The 16,454-nt window shown below is 41.7% G+C and overlaps 1 protein-coding gene across 2 annotated transcripts in view; it reads right to left on the bottom strand.

Moving 5' to 3' along the window:
- Positions 1-7,492: 7,492 nt before the first annotated feature.
- The window catches only part of GPC6 (glypican 6), a 1,069,763-nt gene continuing 1,060,801 nt past the window's right edge, over positions 7,493-16,454 (bottom strand). For both annotated transcript variants that reach the window (XM_088022217.1, XM_028112064.2), the window contains 2 exons: positions 11,425-11,600; positions 7,493-7,695 (listed from right to left, as the gene is read on the bottom strand). In XM_088022217.1, the coding sequence (XP_087878343.1) occupies positions 7,493-7,695; positions 11,425-11,600 (379 nt within the window). The remainder of the gene's footprint in view (positions 7,696-11,424; positions 11,601-16,454) is intronic.

The raw sequence follows: 16,454 nt of genomic DNA, 5'->3' as shown, positions 1-16,454 counted from the left end.
GGCTGGTTGTGTAAATTAGCAAGAGGCTGATAAAAGCCCAAATGATTTACATCGGATCCTTTAAGATTTGGGTGGACTCGGTGTGGGACAACGCAAAAGGAAAAAGGGAGAGAGTAGACATACTGATAAGACCATGGTAGCTTCTCTGATATGTAAAATAAGGGTAGTAGTTCCTGCCTACTTCATGGAGGCGTGGAAAAGATTATGAAATAAAATGAGTTTTAAAGCTGCCTTTGGGGTGAAATGCTTTATTTAAGAATAAGGCATTTTATATCTCAAAAGAGAAACAGAGTTTTGTAGACAAACTTTTCTTTGATTTGACATTCACTTAGCTTTATGAGATGGCTAAAGAGTACCTTTTCAAGAGGGATAAAAATCTGTCATCAATAAGCCCAGTTCTCTCAGGGAAGGAGGGCAGTGACATGAGGTGGGATCTAACAATAAAAGGAGTGTCAACTCAATGAGGAAGAAAGGCACAAGGGGGTGCCCTGCACTCTGGTCTTTATTTTAACTGTGAAATTGATCACCAGGACTTCGATTTGGCTGGATCTTCAATGTCATAGACTTCACAAGATCTTGTAACAGTCAGTTTAGTCAACAAAGCAGCCTGACTAGTTGTCTGTTTGAACTGACTACTTGTTGGATTGTTCTGATTTATGTTTAGAGTCCACTTGACCACCTGCATGGATAAATAAGTGATAGACAAGGCTAATGCATGGGAGGAATCCTGGGAAGTGGATGTGGATGATATGCTGTCTGTGACTATGAAGTGTAAGCCAAATTAACAAACAAAGGGAAAGCAGATTTGATACACATGTTCCTCCCTAGGCATCAAACTTTGGTTCACACTGGCCTTAAGTTCAAAACTATGCAAGAACCTGGAATCAGTAGTTTATTTACTTTGGATTTTAATTTTGAAAAAAAAAAAAAAAACAACAACAAATGCCACCAAATGGCACTTCATCTCAGAATAAAATTTTAATATTACCCTCTGTGCAAGTAAACATCTATGGATTCCTGTTCCCACACTCGTTGCCAAGTCTCAGAACACCCTTGGATAATTTTCTTGTACTTATAATAAAACACCCAAATTATCCTTACATACTGCCACTTTTCTGCCTAGTTATTACAGATCTCGGTTCCTTTGGCCTCACCTAGGTGACTAGGCAAGTTAATTAAGCTCACTGTGATTCATTTTATTCGGTATAAAATGGGCGTTATTATTCCTACATCATAGAAATCCTATAAAGATCAAGTACATAAAGATCTTAGCATAGTTCCTTGCTAAAAGGTGCCTTAAAATACTCTTAAGGGCCACCAGCAGGGCTGCTGCTATAGGGACGGATCCTTTTATGGCTCTGGCTTTACCGGGTGGCAAAGGATCATGACTTTGACCATTCTGCCTAATATAGCTGCCATTTAGCTCTTCACCCATCTCCCACCACCCGGCAGCTCACTTACTAGTCCCCAGCCACTCAGGAGTACCCAAAGATCATTCCTGGACAGAGATCTTTGTATTTGCTTGTTCTCTGCCTGGAACTCTCTGCACCCAGGTCTGCACATGGCTGTCTCCCTCCTGTCATGAGATCACAGCTCGAGTATCACCTGGGGAGCATCTCCTGGAGAGTCTCCTCCTCAATCACTGTCCCATTTCCTGTACTAGTTCCATCATGGCATCTCTCCTTTCTGATGTCATCTTGTTTATTATTTACTTGCGAGTTGTCTGTCTCTTACCTACCTGGATGTAAGTTGTCTGAGAGCAGAAATCTTGATGCCTTGGTCTGACACCCAGCACTATTGCTCATTACATTGCTCATTACACATCCTTTGAAAGAATGGATGACTATTATTGCCTAAGTCAAATTTTCCCTTTATTTTTAAAATCCACAGATGCTCTTTCCTATTGAAGAGCAGATGTTTTATCTAGGGTAAATACTCTAACACTTGTCTTAAGTCAGTTTGTTCGTCTTTCTGCTTCTCTCCGAACGTGAGCACTCACAGGGTAAAATTTCCATTTTCTTGCTCTACTTTATGTTTCGAGGTGTGAAGGAGAATGAACTCCTTAAGCAAGCTATAAAGGCAGGCATCTATTTCCTCCCGGCTTTGCTGTGTGCCCCATTTACGAGCCAACAAAATATGTTTGGCCACGTGTTTACATAAACAAATAAATATGTCTATGGAATGGAAATGCATCCACACTAAATGAATTGTGAACGTCTGTTTGAATAGACAAACTTGTGGGTGCATCTTTCTAGCTCTTGAGCCGAAAACAATAATCCGTGTCTAATTGTCACTACTTTGCAAGTTGGTATTTTAAAAATTAATGCCATCTTTCATATTTGTGAGTATATTTATCCAAAGAGCAAATTAAAATAAATATTGTTGTTACCTGATAAAGGGCTCTGTGGTGGTTTTATTATTTTTTTTCCCAAGATCATTTCGATGTTTTTCCTTTCCATCAAATTGGGTTCAGTTGAATTCCAAATAAAATTTGTTATATTCTGGTTTTATATATGGAATTATCCTTAAGTTTCTTAATTCTTATGTAGAAATCACTTTTCTCATTAGAAACCAAAATAGTAATAATACGAACTAAATTAAAATATTGCTTACGGTTAAACATTGTAGTCTTGATAACTTTATTTATATGGTTTCCTTTATTTAAAAGAGCATTCTTGAAATAAGTGATGTATTTGTAGTAATCATGGTTAATTGTATAGAGAATGAATAATTTCCAGCTGGTGGTTTTGATAACCAGTGATCAGCGCCTCGAGCAGTTTTAGCACAGAGTAGGAGTTTAATAAATACCTGTTAAATGAATCTTTAGCATGTCATACAATATTTAGCGTTCCTGATAGCATGGAAACTTTCAGAAATAGAAAAATCAATGCAATTTGCTGAATTTGGAAATGGTTAGTCTTTTCACATTTTATCTTAATTTTTTTTACCTCATTGCTAAAGTATTGACATCAGTTCTCAAGCCACTAAATTTTACCTTAAAGAAGAAACCAATACAAAAGGAGAGAATCTTCCAGACACATTTGGAAACTCTCAAATGTTCCAAAGTTCTAAAAGTTCATGATTTCAAAAGCCAAGGATATTTAGATGAGTGGTGCTGATTTAATCTATGGTTCTTTTTCTTTCTTTTAATATTGCAGTTTCTAAAAAGGTATCAAACAAAGAGAAATTCAAAAACTCTGAAATGTAGACTATGACAATAATTAAGAAAATGCAGAAAGGGCACTGGTAGATTTTTAAAAACTATTTTAATACAAGATTAATAGCAATTTTCTATCCAAATCAGAAAGGAAAAATCTTAACCCAAGTAATACTCATTTGACAGTCACATAAAATTTTAGGTTTGATTGGTGCACACATTTGTCCTGCATATATATTATGCATATGCACACAGAGACCTCACTATTATCCATCATCAGGTGTCTTCTCATGGAAGTCCCTCATTACAAGGCAATGTCAAAGATTCGAGTAACTATTCAACTTTGAATGAGGTTCAAATAGCCCCAGGCTAGGCTGAGTCCCACGCCATAGCAAACCGTGATGCAGCAAGGCTCCAGAATGCATACAAATCAATACTCTATTTGTATAACTTGGCCTGAAACTAAACACTGGCTAATGTCTCCACCAAGGAGAAACACGTTGCAAATGTATAAGTTATGGTCTCCTTTACTCTTCTCTTGGCAAAGCTAAACTGCTCCCCCACACTCCCCTCACACACCCTCTTTTAAGTTAAAAGTCAGGTCTATTAGTGACTGTAAGTAAATAAAAATGAGTTTGTATTTCTGCAAGTTTTGGGTAAGTCAAAACTTACATTTGCTAACACTTCCACCTGTAATCAAACTACCTGATAATTAGCCTTGCGGAGAGAAGCCATAAAAGAGTCACAACTCAGGAATTTGCTAAGTTTCTATTCCTCCTTGGGGACTTTAGTTGGTGTTCAGTGTGTAGCCAAAACATGTATGTAATGGCTAAAGCATTAAAGTAGGCTAATGTCTGCAGCAGGGAATATAAATTAAATATTAGGGTTCTGTGTCCAATAATATTTTCAATGTGTTTGATTTACAGAATGTTACTTTTACAATTACTACTTAATAGTGTTTTTCAGTGTAGACAAAGTAGCATTTCCTAAACCCTTACAATGAAAGTAGGTAATACCAGTTACTTCTCTGGGTAAATCACCGTAAGGGAGTCTGATTGCTAGTGGTAACGTTGTTCTGTGATGGCGGTCATCAGAGTACCCACTTGATCTTCATTAAGGTGACAGAAGGCTGTCATGGCTACCCTTCGATACAGAACCATAAGCAGAGCTCTTATTCATGAATTTGCAATTCATTCTTCTCTGCTAAAGACTTTAGCCTCTGTTTAGCTTTTGTTATAACATATACAAAGTATAATATACACCAGTTACAGACGTGTATTTCTGTTAGAAAAATACATATTATAACTAAAGAACATGTAAAGAGAGGCACTTCAATAAAGCTAAGTGTTTGCGGTCATGAGCGTCACCCAACAATTTCTAGTGTCTGATTTCAAGTGAGCCCATTCCTCCCTACTCCTAACAGAGGTTGTGATGTGATTAGAGAATTTAGGGGACATCAAAGCAAATGAGGGCAGATCGGGAGAAATAATGGAGCATCCTTTCATCTCCGATCGCTATGTTGAGACGAGAGAAATTAACGTGGCAGGGGGCAGGGGAGAGGAGGAATGCTGAAATACTTACTGAAATGGGATAACTAGATTAAACCAATTCCCTCAGGACAGAAAGCAAGTCTCACGTTACATTGGTCTGAAAATCGTACAACACAGTCGGATGATGATAAAAACTAGGAAGTGCGATTTGAATAATATTTTGACCACATCCCTGCAGGGGATGAATGTTGTGGCATCATTAACTGATAGTCATTTCAGCTCTCTGCCTGGCTCGTATGGATCACTGTTATCTCACCAATATGAATATTATCAATCGTGAAGGTGTTGAAACAAATGAAGCAGGAGTTTATATATTATCTGTGTGTTTAGTGTATACGGAGCATGGGTTCACATTCATTAGTATAATGTGTATTCATACACATGCACAAAGCCTTTTGGGGGTGAAAGCACAGAGGAAACAAGGCATTCTGATCTACTTCACAGAAGACAATGCAGAAATATTGAAAAAAGGAAAGACTCGGAGTTTAAAGCCATAAAAACAAGTTATTAGTCAAATATTCTGGAAAATCAAAATTGATTTAATTTGTATTGCACCTTAATTATTGGTGAAAGACAATACTGATTTCTGAACATACAATGAAATGGGCAACATAAATGATTGGTCCTTCATAGAGATGTTTTCTGTGTAATTGGTGATAGGAAGCCGAAGTTTGGCAGTGAAATGGATGGTTTTCTAGAAGTATGCAATGCTGAATTAGATCAGGTGTTAATTTCATAAAGATAATTAAATGAAAAGATGCCACAAAGTCTCACAGAATCCTACTTTTTATATTTCCCTAGGCATAAAATAGCAATAGATGCTTCTAAATACTTTGCAGTTTTGCAAAAGTGCTCAAATATACTTAATACTATTGTGCCGCATGTGTTCTACTTAAATGTGAGGACTAAATCAACAACTAATTATAATTTTGATGAGAGCGAAGATCAAAAAATACCATTTACATGCCATTTCTGCCAATGGGTTAAATAAAATGTGACTGGCATACGGTGGTGTCTTGAAACATTACTTTTCCCAACCCCAGATCATCATCAAAACCAAGAAACACATGGAGAGCCAACTGTATGACTAAAGCCCCAGTTTGGTTTATTTTGCTTCTCTCTACCAGGGGGAGCATAGGGCCTGGCTTTGGTACACTTGGAGGATCAGTCAGGCTTGTGGCTCTAAAGTGGCCTCTTGAGTTAGGTCCTATGTCCAAGTCCAAGTGCCAAGCAGGAATCCTAGGCTGAAGGCGTACATGGAAGCAATGGTTTTTTGTGTGTATACACCATTCTACGGTTTCCATCACCAGGAGAGTCCTGCACGCCCAAGGCTCCCCCCGTGAGCCTGGTACCATCTGGAGCACCCAGGACAAAACACGCTCATGCAAAAAAGGGTGTGCCCTGGCAAACTTTTAAGAAACGGACAATTAGATACGTAAAAAGTTCTCTTTCTTGATTCTTGGTGCTCACAGATCGTTGAGGAATCCCTTCTCTGAGCAGCACAAAACAAGAAGAGGTGGTTGACAAAACATTTTCGTTACAAAGGTGTGTCAACCCTGAGCTTGGAATTAAGAAGTTAAAATCTGTGATTTATATATATATAGAGATATAAAAATAGATGATCATACTAAGACTAAAAAAGTGAAAGAAATCTCCATGTCAATACTATATATATATATATATATATTTTTTTTTTGTCTTGACGGTTTTTGTTGTGAGTTATTTTGTAAGAGAATGCCCTTGTGATGCAGAAACCAACTGACACAAAGCAAACCATTAAACATGAAAACTCACTTATGGATCTAATTGCTTATGAGTTCATTAAAAGAACTCTTATTTTGGGACGGTAATGAGCACAGGGGCAGAATCGTTGAATTAACGTCCAACCTGTGGCTAGAGCAAAGCCATTGTATCACTGAAGATTATTTTCAATTCAGACCCTTAAGGAGGATGAATTGATGGGAGTGTCCACTAGTTGCTGGAGATGAAGAGAAAAATCTGTGCCCATTGGATACAGGGGACAGACATTAAGAGAATTAAGGAAAATGGTGCCATCATTGAAATTGAAATTGGGCAAGGTGAGAGAGAGGTGCTGGGTCGTGGCAATTTTACTCTCATGTTAGCAATGGAATTCTAAATTTAGTATCAGTACCCCCAAATCAGTTTGGTATTGTGTGGATAGAGTGCAAGACGATACCTCCAAGACAACACTGTATTTTCACCACGTTAAAAAAAAAATCTCAAACTTTCTCCCCGAAAGCATTTTGTAAACCCAATTTATCACAGAAAAGCTTATACTGGGAGTTGGCTGGCAATGTTGAACTTACAGTGTTAAAGCTTTTTAATTTTTCTCTCTTATTGGCTCCTTTGTCGAAAGTGCGGTTGTCTTGGGGGTTTGGCCTGATTTTACAAGGAAAATTATTTTCTTCCTGCCTTTTTTTTTTTTAAACAGAAAAAAAAAAAACTCACAACGTGAGATTCCTTTACTTCTGCAGCATAAAAGCAAATGAAGGTAAGAAAATCTCCTGGTACGAAAGATTTGAGTTAAGAATTCTCTAGAATAAACAAGGTCCCCACAGAGAGCTGAAGGAAAGAGGAAGCAGTCCAGTGTGGCACCCAGTACTCTTTGGGCAAACAGAAAGGGAGGCAGAGTGCAGTACTGTCTCTTCTCATAGAAAACGGGTAAGTTTTTGTGGCATGGTCCATTGTCCAAGAGTGTAAGAAAAGAAGTGAGTTGGCCATTCAGATAGCTAAAATGCAGTTTCATCTGACCAAAAACCCAGGATTATCTGCACAGTCTCTGCAGTGCCAGGACGATGCAGACCAGAGATCCTGAGAGCAGGGAGCGGCTGGGCTGCGCTGCCGAAGAGTCCACCTCTCTCCGGTCGGGGTCCACCGCGGGGGCCTCTGTGGTGACGAACTCAAACTCCGTGGGACACACGTCATCCATGCACCCACTGCCGCTCCCCGAGCCGCTGGATTCATCGCCTGGCGTGGGCGGATTGAGAAAGAAAGTTAGACCAGGACTGGGAAGGAGTGGGGGCGCCCATCAGATTTGGGTCTGGGGGTGGAAGGGGACGTTCCCCCTCCCAACCCCCCCAACGGGTTTGTTGTTAGCGGGCAGGTTTGTGATGGGCGGGCCGACCCGACCAAAAGAGATGTCTGACACACAGTGCTAACTGACATCCAGTTAGGGGCCATCCCTACCGTGTTGGCATTTGAGAGGTATTTCATATTCTGGCTAATGTTTAAATTGCTTTAAGAAATTCTGTCCCTCGCTCCTTTTGTATCTTGGGGCCATTGTTCTCAGCAGATACTGTGCTTTGGTAAAGGATTTTGAAATGAGGTTTAAAATAAACAAAGACGGCTAAGTAGGCAACCTGAGGAACAGGCGCACATAGTTGTGAAAGGCACATATTATTATGCATTTTGACTACTTGATTCCACCTCTGTTCTCTAAGAGTGAGGATGAGCTCCATCTCAACCAACTTCTCCCTCTGACCCCGAGGTTGATGACTAGGGACAGCTGCTTGTATTTGTCGGGACCATAACCCAAGAATGGTTTTTATGTTTTCAATTAAAAAAAAAAAAAATCCAACTAAGAATAGTATTTTGTGACGTATGAGTAGGGTGTGTGTGAAATCTAAACCTCAGTGTCCACGGATGAGGTTATACTGGAACAAAACCACCCCCTTCGCTTCTGCATTGTCTCATTCTGCATTCAAAGCTGAATGTACTTAATATCTGGCTCTTGACAGAAAATGTTTGCCATTCCTGCTTGAAAGCAATGCCCAGGTGCCCACCTCGTATGTCCTCTTAGCATGGCATCTTCCCACTTGCCTGCCATGCCTTCTGGGCCTGTTCTAGTCCCACTTCTCACCGCTTGGTTCCTTCCTGTTTCACAAACCCTGTGTCTCAGACCTGGGTCCCGGTTCGGTCTCCATCAGTTTCTAGCTGTGTGAAAGTACTTATTGCCATTTGCAACTGTAGTATTAACTTGCTTGTTTTCTTGTGTCCCCTGTGAGAATGTACACTTGTGGAGGGTAGAGACTTCGTGTGGTGTATACCGTTCACTTCTGTATCTCCACTGCCTTTAACGGTCCCTGGCGTGCAGCAGGTGCACAAAAATTACTCGCTGAATAATTAAATGTGCCTTGGGAAGTTTCCTCAACTTCTGTCCCTTTCCTTATCTCAACAGATCCAGACAATAGCATTTACATGTAGAGTATGTGTGAAGCCATTCTGGTGAAGTGTGTGAGGGCACCAAACGCAGCACTTGCAATGAGGCCTGATGGGAAAGCAAAGAACAAAAAAACATGGTTCCTACAGCAAAGAGGACCTAGATTTTAACCTAGGTTAAAAGTTTTTTTTCTTTAAGTGAACGTTTTTTTCTTTAAGTGAACGAGGGCAAGCCGGTGAGCCTCACTGTGGCTCTGCCTGCTCAGCTGTAAAAATGAATATATTCCTATCTGTTTCACAGGATCGTTGGGTATAAATGAGATAATGTGCCTGGGAGAACTGAGGAAACTGTAAACCTGGTAATGATATTTACTGTTTGCCCCACTTGCTCAAAGATTCATTCAATAAATTCCTCCCTATTGGCCTAAAACAAGGATGAGCTTGTTGAGCTGCCCCTGGCATACCGGCGCCATCTTGGGCGCTAGATACTACGTAAGTGCCGCCAACGTAACGCAGGGACTCTTCTACGGTCCCCCTGAATAAGCAAGGCACAACTCAGCACGATTTTTTTTTTTTTAATGGGACATCTAAATATCAGGTAAGATCACTTGAATACACTATACCAGGTTCTTAACATTTTCTCGGATTTATCTTTAGTGGCCTTTACAAGGGGGGAAATGCCCATTAATTAAATTCAGAGATACCAGAACTGCTAAGGGAATTGTTCTTAACACTGGTATTATGAACAAGAAGTAATATAACCTTTGCAAAGATATTATTAAAGTGATTTAGAATATTAAAACTGCGGTAAGCAAATAATGACAGGAGATCCAGCTGAGAAAAATAATGGCCCCATCTCTTTCTGAAAAGGAGTCAGAAACGCAGGAGTTTAAGGGGTGATTTTTTAAAATGTCAAAGGCAGGAAGGATGATGATTGTTGTAAGATGTGATAATGCTTTATAGAACAGACACTATCCTAAAATGGAGGACCAAATATGGGGCTTGGGTTAGAGCTAAGTGATGCTCTTAACTGTTGTTAATTTTTATTTTCTTGTGAGGGGAAGTGGAGCGTGATCTCTCCACAAGGACGTTCCCTAAGCTTTGCAGACTGACATGTACATAACCTCTTTAGGTCAGAGAGGAGAGAGAAACAAGGCCAACCTCAACTAATTCTTACATTATCTTGAATTATTTATTCCTATAGTCATTCTCCAGATAATAAAGCATTTCGTTAGAAAGAGAGGATGACGATGCATTCAGAGGAGCGAAACTAAGGAACAAGCAGGGGAGAAGCATCAAAGGCTAACACCTCGTGGAAGGTTCTCTTCTGAAGAGGTAAAGAAGAGGTTTAGTGAAGAGGAGGAGAAATAATAGGAGGACTCTCAGAAATCTTATAGCAATAAAGTCTGGTGGGTTGGCAATTATCTTGCATTTAGAAAATTAATTTTTGAGTTGCTTAAAATGGAATAAAGCACTAAAAATTTTCTGCAGGGGACAACTCGGTAGGATGCTGGCTAAGACTTGGATGACTTAATGTCCTCCATCTGTAACTTGTTTCTTTCTATCTCATTAATTCAAGCACACAAGCATCATCTTTTGCTTCAGTGACCAAATTAGAGAATCACTGGTGACTGCACAGCTTATGTTCAAGAAATCTTTTCCCAAGAACTCTGTTTAAGGTTACATATCTTTAAAAAAAAAAAAACCCAAAGCAATAAAATAACCCCCCCAAATTTGTATAGTTACGCATCTTAAAACCACTTACACAAACCCCAAATTTAATTTAACGCTCACTTACTAGACTTTCCAATCACTGCTGATATTTTGGGATGGCTAATAAACTAGTCATGGGTCCTGTTGCACCAGCATTTCATTATTTCTGTCAATATTTCAGAGACCAGTGTCTACAGTTCATACACGTGAGGGACTGGATAGAGGGAGAGCTAACGCAGTTGAACCCAGGGCACATGAGATATTATCTTAGCTCCTTCACAGATGGCTGCAAATGAACTTCCCAAAGACCCGACCTCACAGGCTGGAACGTTCCCCATTCTATAGAAGAGAAACTTGAGACTCAAGAAATAATTTGCTTAAGACCCCAGTCAGGAAGTGATAAAACCGGGATTTCAACCTAGCCTTGTCTGAGGAAGCTTCAGAACATTCTTCTTTTGGTGGTTGGAGAAGGGGATAAGAGTTTGGGGCAGAGATGTAAATGATGATGGGGGAAGAAGAAGATGAAAACATTACTTTGTTGCTTGATCATGAATGGATCACCTGGCAAATGAGACCCAATGTTAGCTTGGGAAGCATTGAATGTAATCCACTGAAACTATTCCTTAAGACCAGTTATAATTTTAGTGAAATCCTAAGCTTTGTGGATCAGAGCTTTTGGTCCAAAGGACTGTAAAGAGTTCTGCAGGCCGGGCAAGCAGGACACAAGATTTAAAGGTACACATTGCTCTTGAAGAAAAAGTGGGGTATCATCTACAACCTGTTTCTCACTGTGGAGGTTATTGGTACCAATAAAGACTTCCTTACTCGTGTCCTGGAAGTTGACATCATTGCCATTGTACGCATTCTTTAGTTTGTTGGTCATCACACGGAGAGCCATGATCTGCTGCCTGATGAAAGTGTCGGGCCGTGTGATGTCCACGTCGACCTCCGGGTTGTTAATCTGGTTGGTCAGCCCATCATTCATGATTTCGGGCAAGTATCTGTGAGGCCGACAGGGAGAGAACAGATTAACGTGAGGCAGGAGGGGCCTGGGTACCAGACTGTGCTGTGCTGTCTCTGACAGTGGGCCAGGACATCTGCAACAACTGAGCTCGACTCCTGCGAAGAAAGACCAGAGAGTGAAAACAAGGGATAACTTTTCTCAGGGGGAGCTATGGCTAAAAAGTGGTTTCAGGGTGGTTCTTAAAATGGTACTGAATTTGTAGGGAGGCTTGCCCACGAATGAATCTTCTACTGGGGACTTACAGAAATTGTTTCTTAAGATTAACGACTTTCCTCCTCTATTCCAAATGGTAGATACTAAAGTCAAGGGCTTGCTAGCTTCCTCCGCCCTCTGGTTAATTTTGCTAAGAATTGAACTTGTAAATTACATATGCTCTTAGAGAATTCTCTTGTACGAGGATGCTCTATCTCAACCGAGGACGCCTTACCTCAGACTTTAATCAGAAGAACTTCTGCATATAAAAAAACCCCTTTGGCAATTGGAGGTGTGACCAGTTAGCACTGGAATGTTTGAGGTGTCCATTGGGGTTTTTGTTTGGTAACAGTATCTTGGATCTAATATTCAATATTGGGCAAAGCAGAAGGGTAAAATCTAACGGTTCTTTAATTCTTTTACTGGCAAATTTAGATTCATATTCCTTTAACTTGTACAAAAATTTTAAAACTGTCAGTCCTTCAAAGCCAACTGTCCAAGCTGCCTATGTGCATTTATACCAGTGGAGGCTACAGACCTCAGAAAAGTGTCTGGAGCCCCTCTGACTCCTCATGCTCACGACTCACCCATTTACAGCCCTCCTTCTCTTTTTCTCCCAGAGCTCCCTGCACCCGCTTCTTCTACCTCATTTCCTGTGGCTCTCCCAGAGTGCAGATGCTACAACAGCCTCAAACCGACTTCCCTCCCTGCCTCTTCCTTTCTCGTGCATCCTGCACACATGATCTGACGAATCTTCATGAGCTATTGTTTTCATCAAATTACTCGTCTGTTGAAAAACTTTTGGTGATACTAGTTGATGTCTACCAAGTACTTACTGTCAGGCACCGTGCTAAGCACTTCATTGGTATTTTAAAATTCAGCCCCCTTGCACATCTAAGAGGTGCATGCTATTTTATCTCCATTTTGCAAAAAAGAAAACTGAGGCTGAGTGAGGATGAGTAGCTGTGCAAAGTTAATGGATGGCAAAACCATGATCTAAGTCAGGGAGGTCTAGTTTTAGAGTCCACGTGTCCAAATGGTGCACCATACTGCGTGGTTGATCACAAATGACAATTCACATTTTATAGCTCAGCTGTCAAGGCCCATTTCCATCCTGTCTCTACTTTCTTATGCTGCAACAATCCCTTCAAGGTACCCTCCTTGCCTAACAGAATCTACAGCCTGTATACAGTTTATACTCACCTGTCCTGCAGGGCATTCCTTGCTTGCAATGCACTTTCCAATTTAAGTCCCAAATATCCTTAAAGACCCAAGTCAACATTTGCTTTCTCTTTAAGATATTTTCCAGCTTTTAGGGATCTACCCATCCTTTTGGAGGGCTGCCACATTCATCTGGGCATTTTATGCACTGCACAAAGTCACCCGCTGAGGGAGGGAGTTTGGTTGGAATCCAGCCTGAATTCTGTGCCCACAGAGCAATGCACCTGCAGGGCACCATTCACTGAAGGGACACATTTTTATTTTTTGTTCTTTTTGGGAATTGTTTTATTTTCAAAAATTTCAATGCATACCAAAGCAGAGACAACCATATAATGAACCCTCATGTACCCATCGGGTGCCTTTTCCTAATTCTTACAAAGGTTCTATATTTGTCTGTGTCCTGGTAAGAAACAGATGGCACACTCAAAGAGGTAATAAAGAGAGTTTGAAGAAGAGACAACTTATGAAGGTATGAACAGGGAAACCAGCGCTGGGTGGCAAGGAACCCCAAGACTGGCAATCGCAGGAGGGCCAGAGGGGAAGGGACTGTCACCAGTATGCCCAAGAACTGAAAACGCAGAGAGCAACCGAATGACACAGCAACTGTCAAACCAAGGCCTGTCAGGGAGAGAGTCGAGGGAATGATACCCTGACTTCTCTCGTCCCTCCTTCTGACCTCCACGTGCTGCCTCCCTTTAGCTGAAGTCAACTGGAGGCCAGTGGGCAAGGGGACCCGGGTGATGCAGTTTGTAGAGATCCGCCTTCAGGGTGGAGACCCAGGTGGAGGGAGGAAGAGTGGATCTCAAGGGGAATCGGGACATCCGAGACAGGAACCCGATAGCCTGGGGGCAACGTTGCCTGATGGCTATATCATCATTCTTCTACTGCTTCTACTATTGTGGCTTGCAAGCTGAGAAAACTTCCATTCCTCTGTTTTGTCCTTCCTATTTACATATCATTGTGCAACATACTTATGCTTACATTTCTTCCCCTTCCTGCGGGTCATTTTCCAAGTTCCAGAAACCAAAGGCCCTCTATCCATTAGCCTCCAAAAGAAGAAATGGAAACACACGGAGAGATTTTTATATTTCAGCCATTTTTCAGTTATTGAAATCTTATGCATGATGCATTTGTGTATGAATTGGTTTATCCATTTTGAGTCAGAGGTCCTCTGAATGAGCTCCATGTCTTCATCTAGATCTTGAACAAAATCGACTTCACCATGTTCACCACATAATGAATAATAAAACACACAGAGTGCATTGCAAATTCTTTTCCATAAAGCTTCACAGTATTTGCTGCCCTAAAAAAAAAGTCCTAATTGAAATTTTTAGAAGTCATAGAACTACCTCTCTTTAGTGTTGCAGCAAAGCATAATATGGCTGATATACTAATAAATTCTGTTAGCTTCTGGACTTGACTTCTAAAATATGGCATTGGATTGACTATTACTGACATCAGTTACATGTGCTGGGCTCCACGGGCTCTACTTAATTACTAAAGCTCATTGGCATGAACAGTAGCAAGTGCAGGCTAGCCTTTGCTGACACGGGAGTTGAGGGTGGCTGAAAGGGGCCCGTCGGTTCTGGTGTTGCCCCTCAACATCTCGGACAATGTTCCTGCAGCTGTACCTATGCTGGGTCAGAGGAGGGCTTTGTTTCTTTCAGATGCTGTGCGCACTGCACGGCTAGCCGAGACTCATTTATCAGAAGCTGACTGCGATAGCTTACATGGGAATGCTACCCTTGGGAGTCTGAGCATCCAGGAACAATAAGAGACTGCCAAATCAACCCACCCTCTAACTGTGCCTACTGATGCTCAGCCACTTACAATAAAAACAAGTAACAATGCACCCGTGTCCTCAAGAACCTTTTCTCCTTTTGGTGTATTCAGAGGGTAACTTTAGAGACAATGTGGAAACTTAAACCACAAGCACAGTTGAAAAAGAAAATGGCCATTTTGTCACTCCAGAGGTACATCCCGAGGCCAAATCTATGGATATCCAACGTGCAACCTGAGGGATCTATAGAAGCCCAGGACTCATGTTTGGTCTCTTTGTATAATGCTCGTGTCCTGAAGAAATGGATGCCTCTTTGAGCCCATACTATTCTTTATTAGATTTTGCACCAGCTTCTTGTCATGACGGCATTCTATTTTTGCACCATTACAGTTTGGGGAGACACGGAAAGGAAGCAGGATCTTGGTACAGATAAGCCAGCTTCCCAGGCTGGATGCACATTTATCCAGGGGCAGGGAGAACCCAGAAATTAGGGCAGATTGGAAGGTTGAACAGGGTGTCATCGTTGGTCAATGCTTCACACTCAGCGTGGCAAGTGGGTGCCATCCATGAACAAGCAGGCATAGCTCACCCATTCGGGTTACCTTCTATTCTACAAGAGCATGTATAGGAACTAGACCTTCAGTGGTTTTGCAGAATTATTTTTCTTCCCATCTGTTGTTAGGGGCTGAATATTTGTGTTCCCCTCAAGTTCACATGTTGAAAACCTAATGCCCAAGGTAATGGTTTCAGGAGGTGAGGTCTCTGGGAGGGGATCAGGTCATGAGGGCAGAGCTCATAAAAGAGGCCCCAGAGAGCTAGCTTAGCCCTTGCACCATACGAGGACACAACGAAAAACTGAAAAATCTGCAACCCAGAAGAGGGCTCTCACCGGACCGGCTGGCACACTGAACTTGGACTTCCAGCCTCCAGCAGTGTGGGCAATCAATTTCTGTTGTTTTTAAGCTACCCAGATGCGGCATTTTGTTACGGCAGCTTGAATGGACTAAGACCAACATCCAATTTCATATTGTGGACATAGGCTTCCTTCCTTACACCCACATGTTACAGCTGATCGGGGTGGAAGAGTTCCGTAGGAACTGGGGGGTGGGGGCACTTATATGTTCAACCTTGTGAGTGGCTGCAGGCTCTGTCGGGGCTCCCACTGGCAGAGGTGACACCCTTTGTCACCCTCTGTCACCTGACACCCCAGAAGGTCGTCCCCTCATCACCCCCCCACCCCGGCCAGCCATCATGTCTGTCATGGCCACCACTCAAAATCACTCCTTTCAGTTGCTAGATGAATGTGCTTGCTAGGAGGACAGACATGTTGACCTATCTGTAGTCCGTATTTCTTATCACCTCATTAATGCTGGTGGTTGCTTTGACAGAAGGATCTGCCCAGTGGGGGAAAGGGTCACCCAGCTCTCACGATCTAATGGGATTTGAAAGCCAGTAAAAGTCTGAGAAGCGAGACACCTGTAAGGAAGTTTATCCTGCTGGTGCCCAGTGGGGTTGGTAGGAGTCCAAGTGGAAGCCGGGGCAGGAATGGGGAGAAATGGGGGCCCCAGGCCCCTGGCTTGGGTTTGTTTTAAGGTGACAGATACTTCCTCCTACTGCTTCTGCCTCAAGGCACACTGA

Source organism: Eumetopias jubatus, unplaced genomic scaffold (assembly GCF_037043125.1).
Source record: "Eumetopias jubatus isolate StellerSeaLion01/CBP00866 unplaced genomic scaffold, mEumJub1_p1.0 scaffold_3, whole genome shotgun sequence".
Classification (NCBI taxonomy): Eukaryota; Metazoa; Chordata; class Mammalia; order Carnivora; family Otariidae; genus Eumetopias; species Eumetopias jubatus.
Note: the sequence above shows the minus strand (reverse complement) of the source record. Positions and strands in the feature narration are given on the sequence as shown.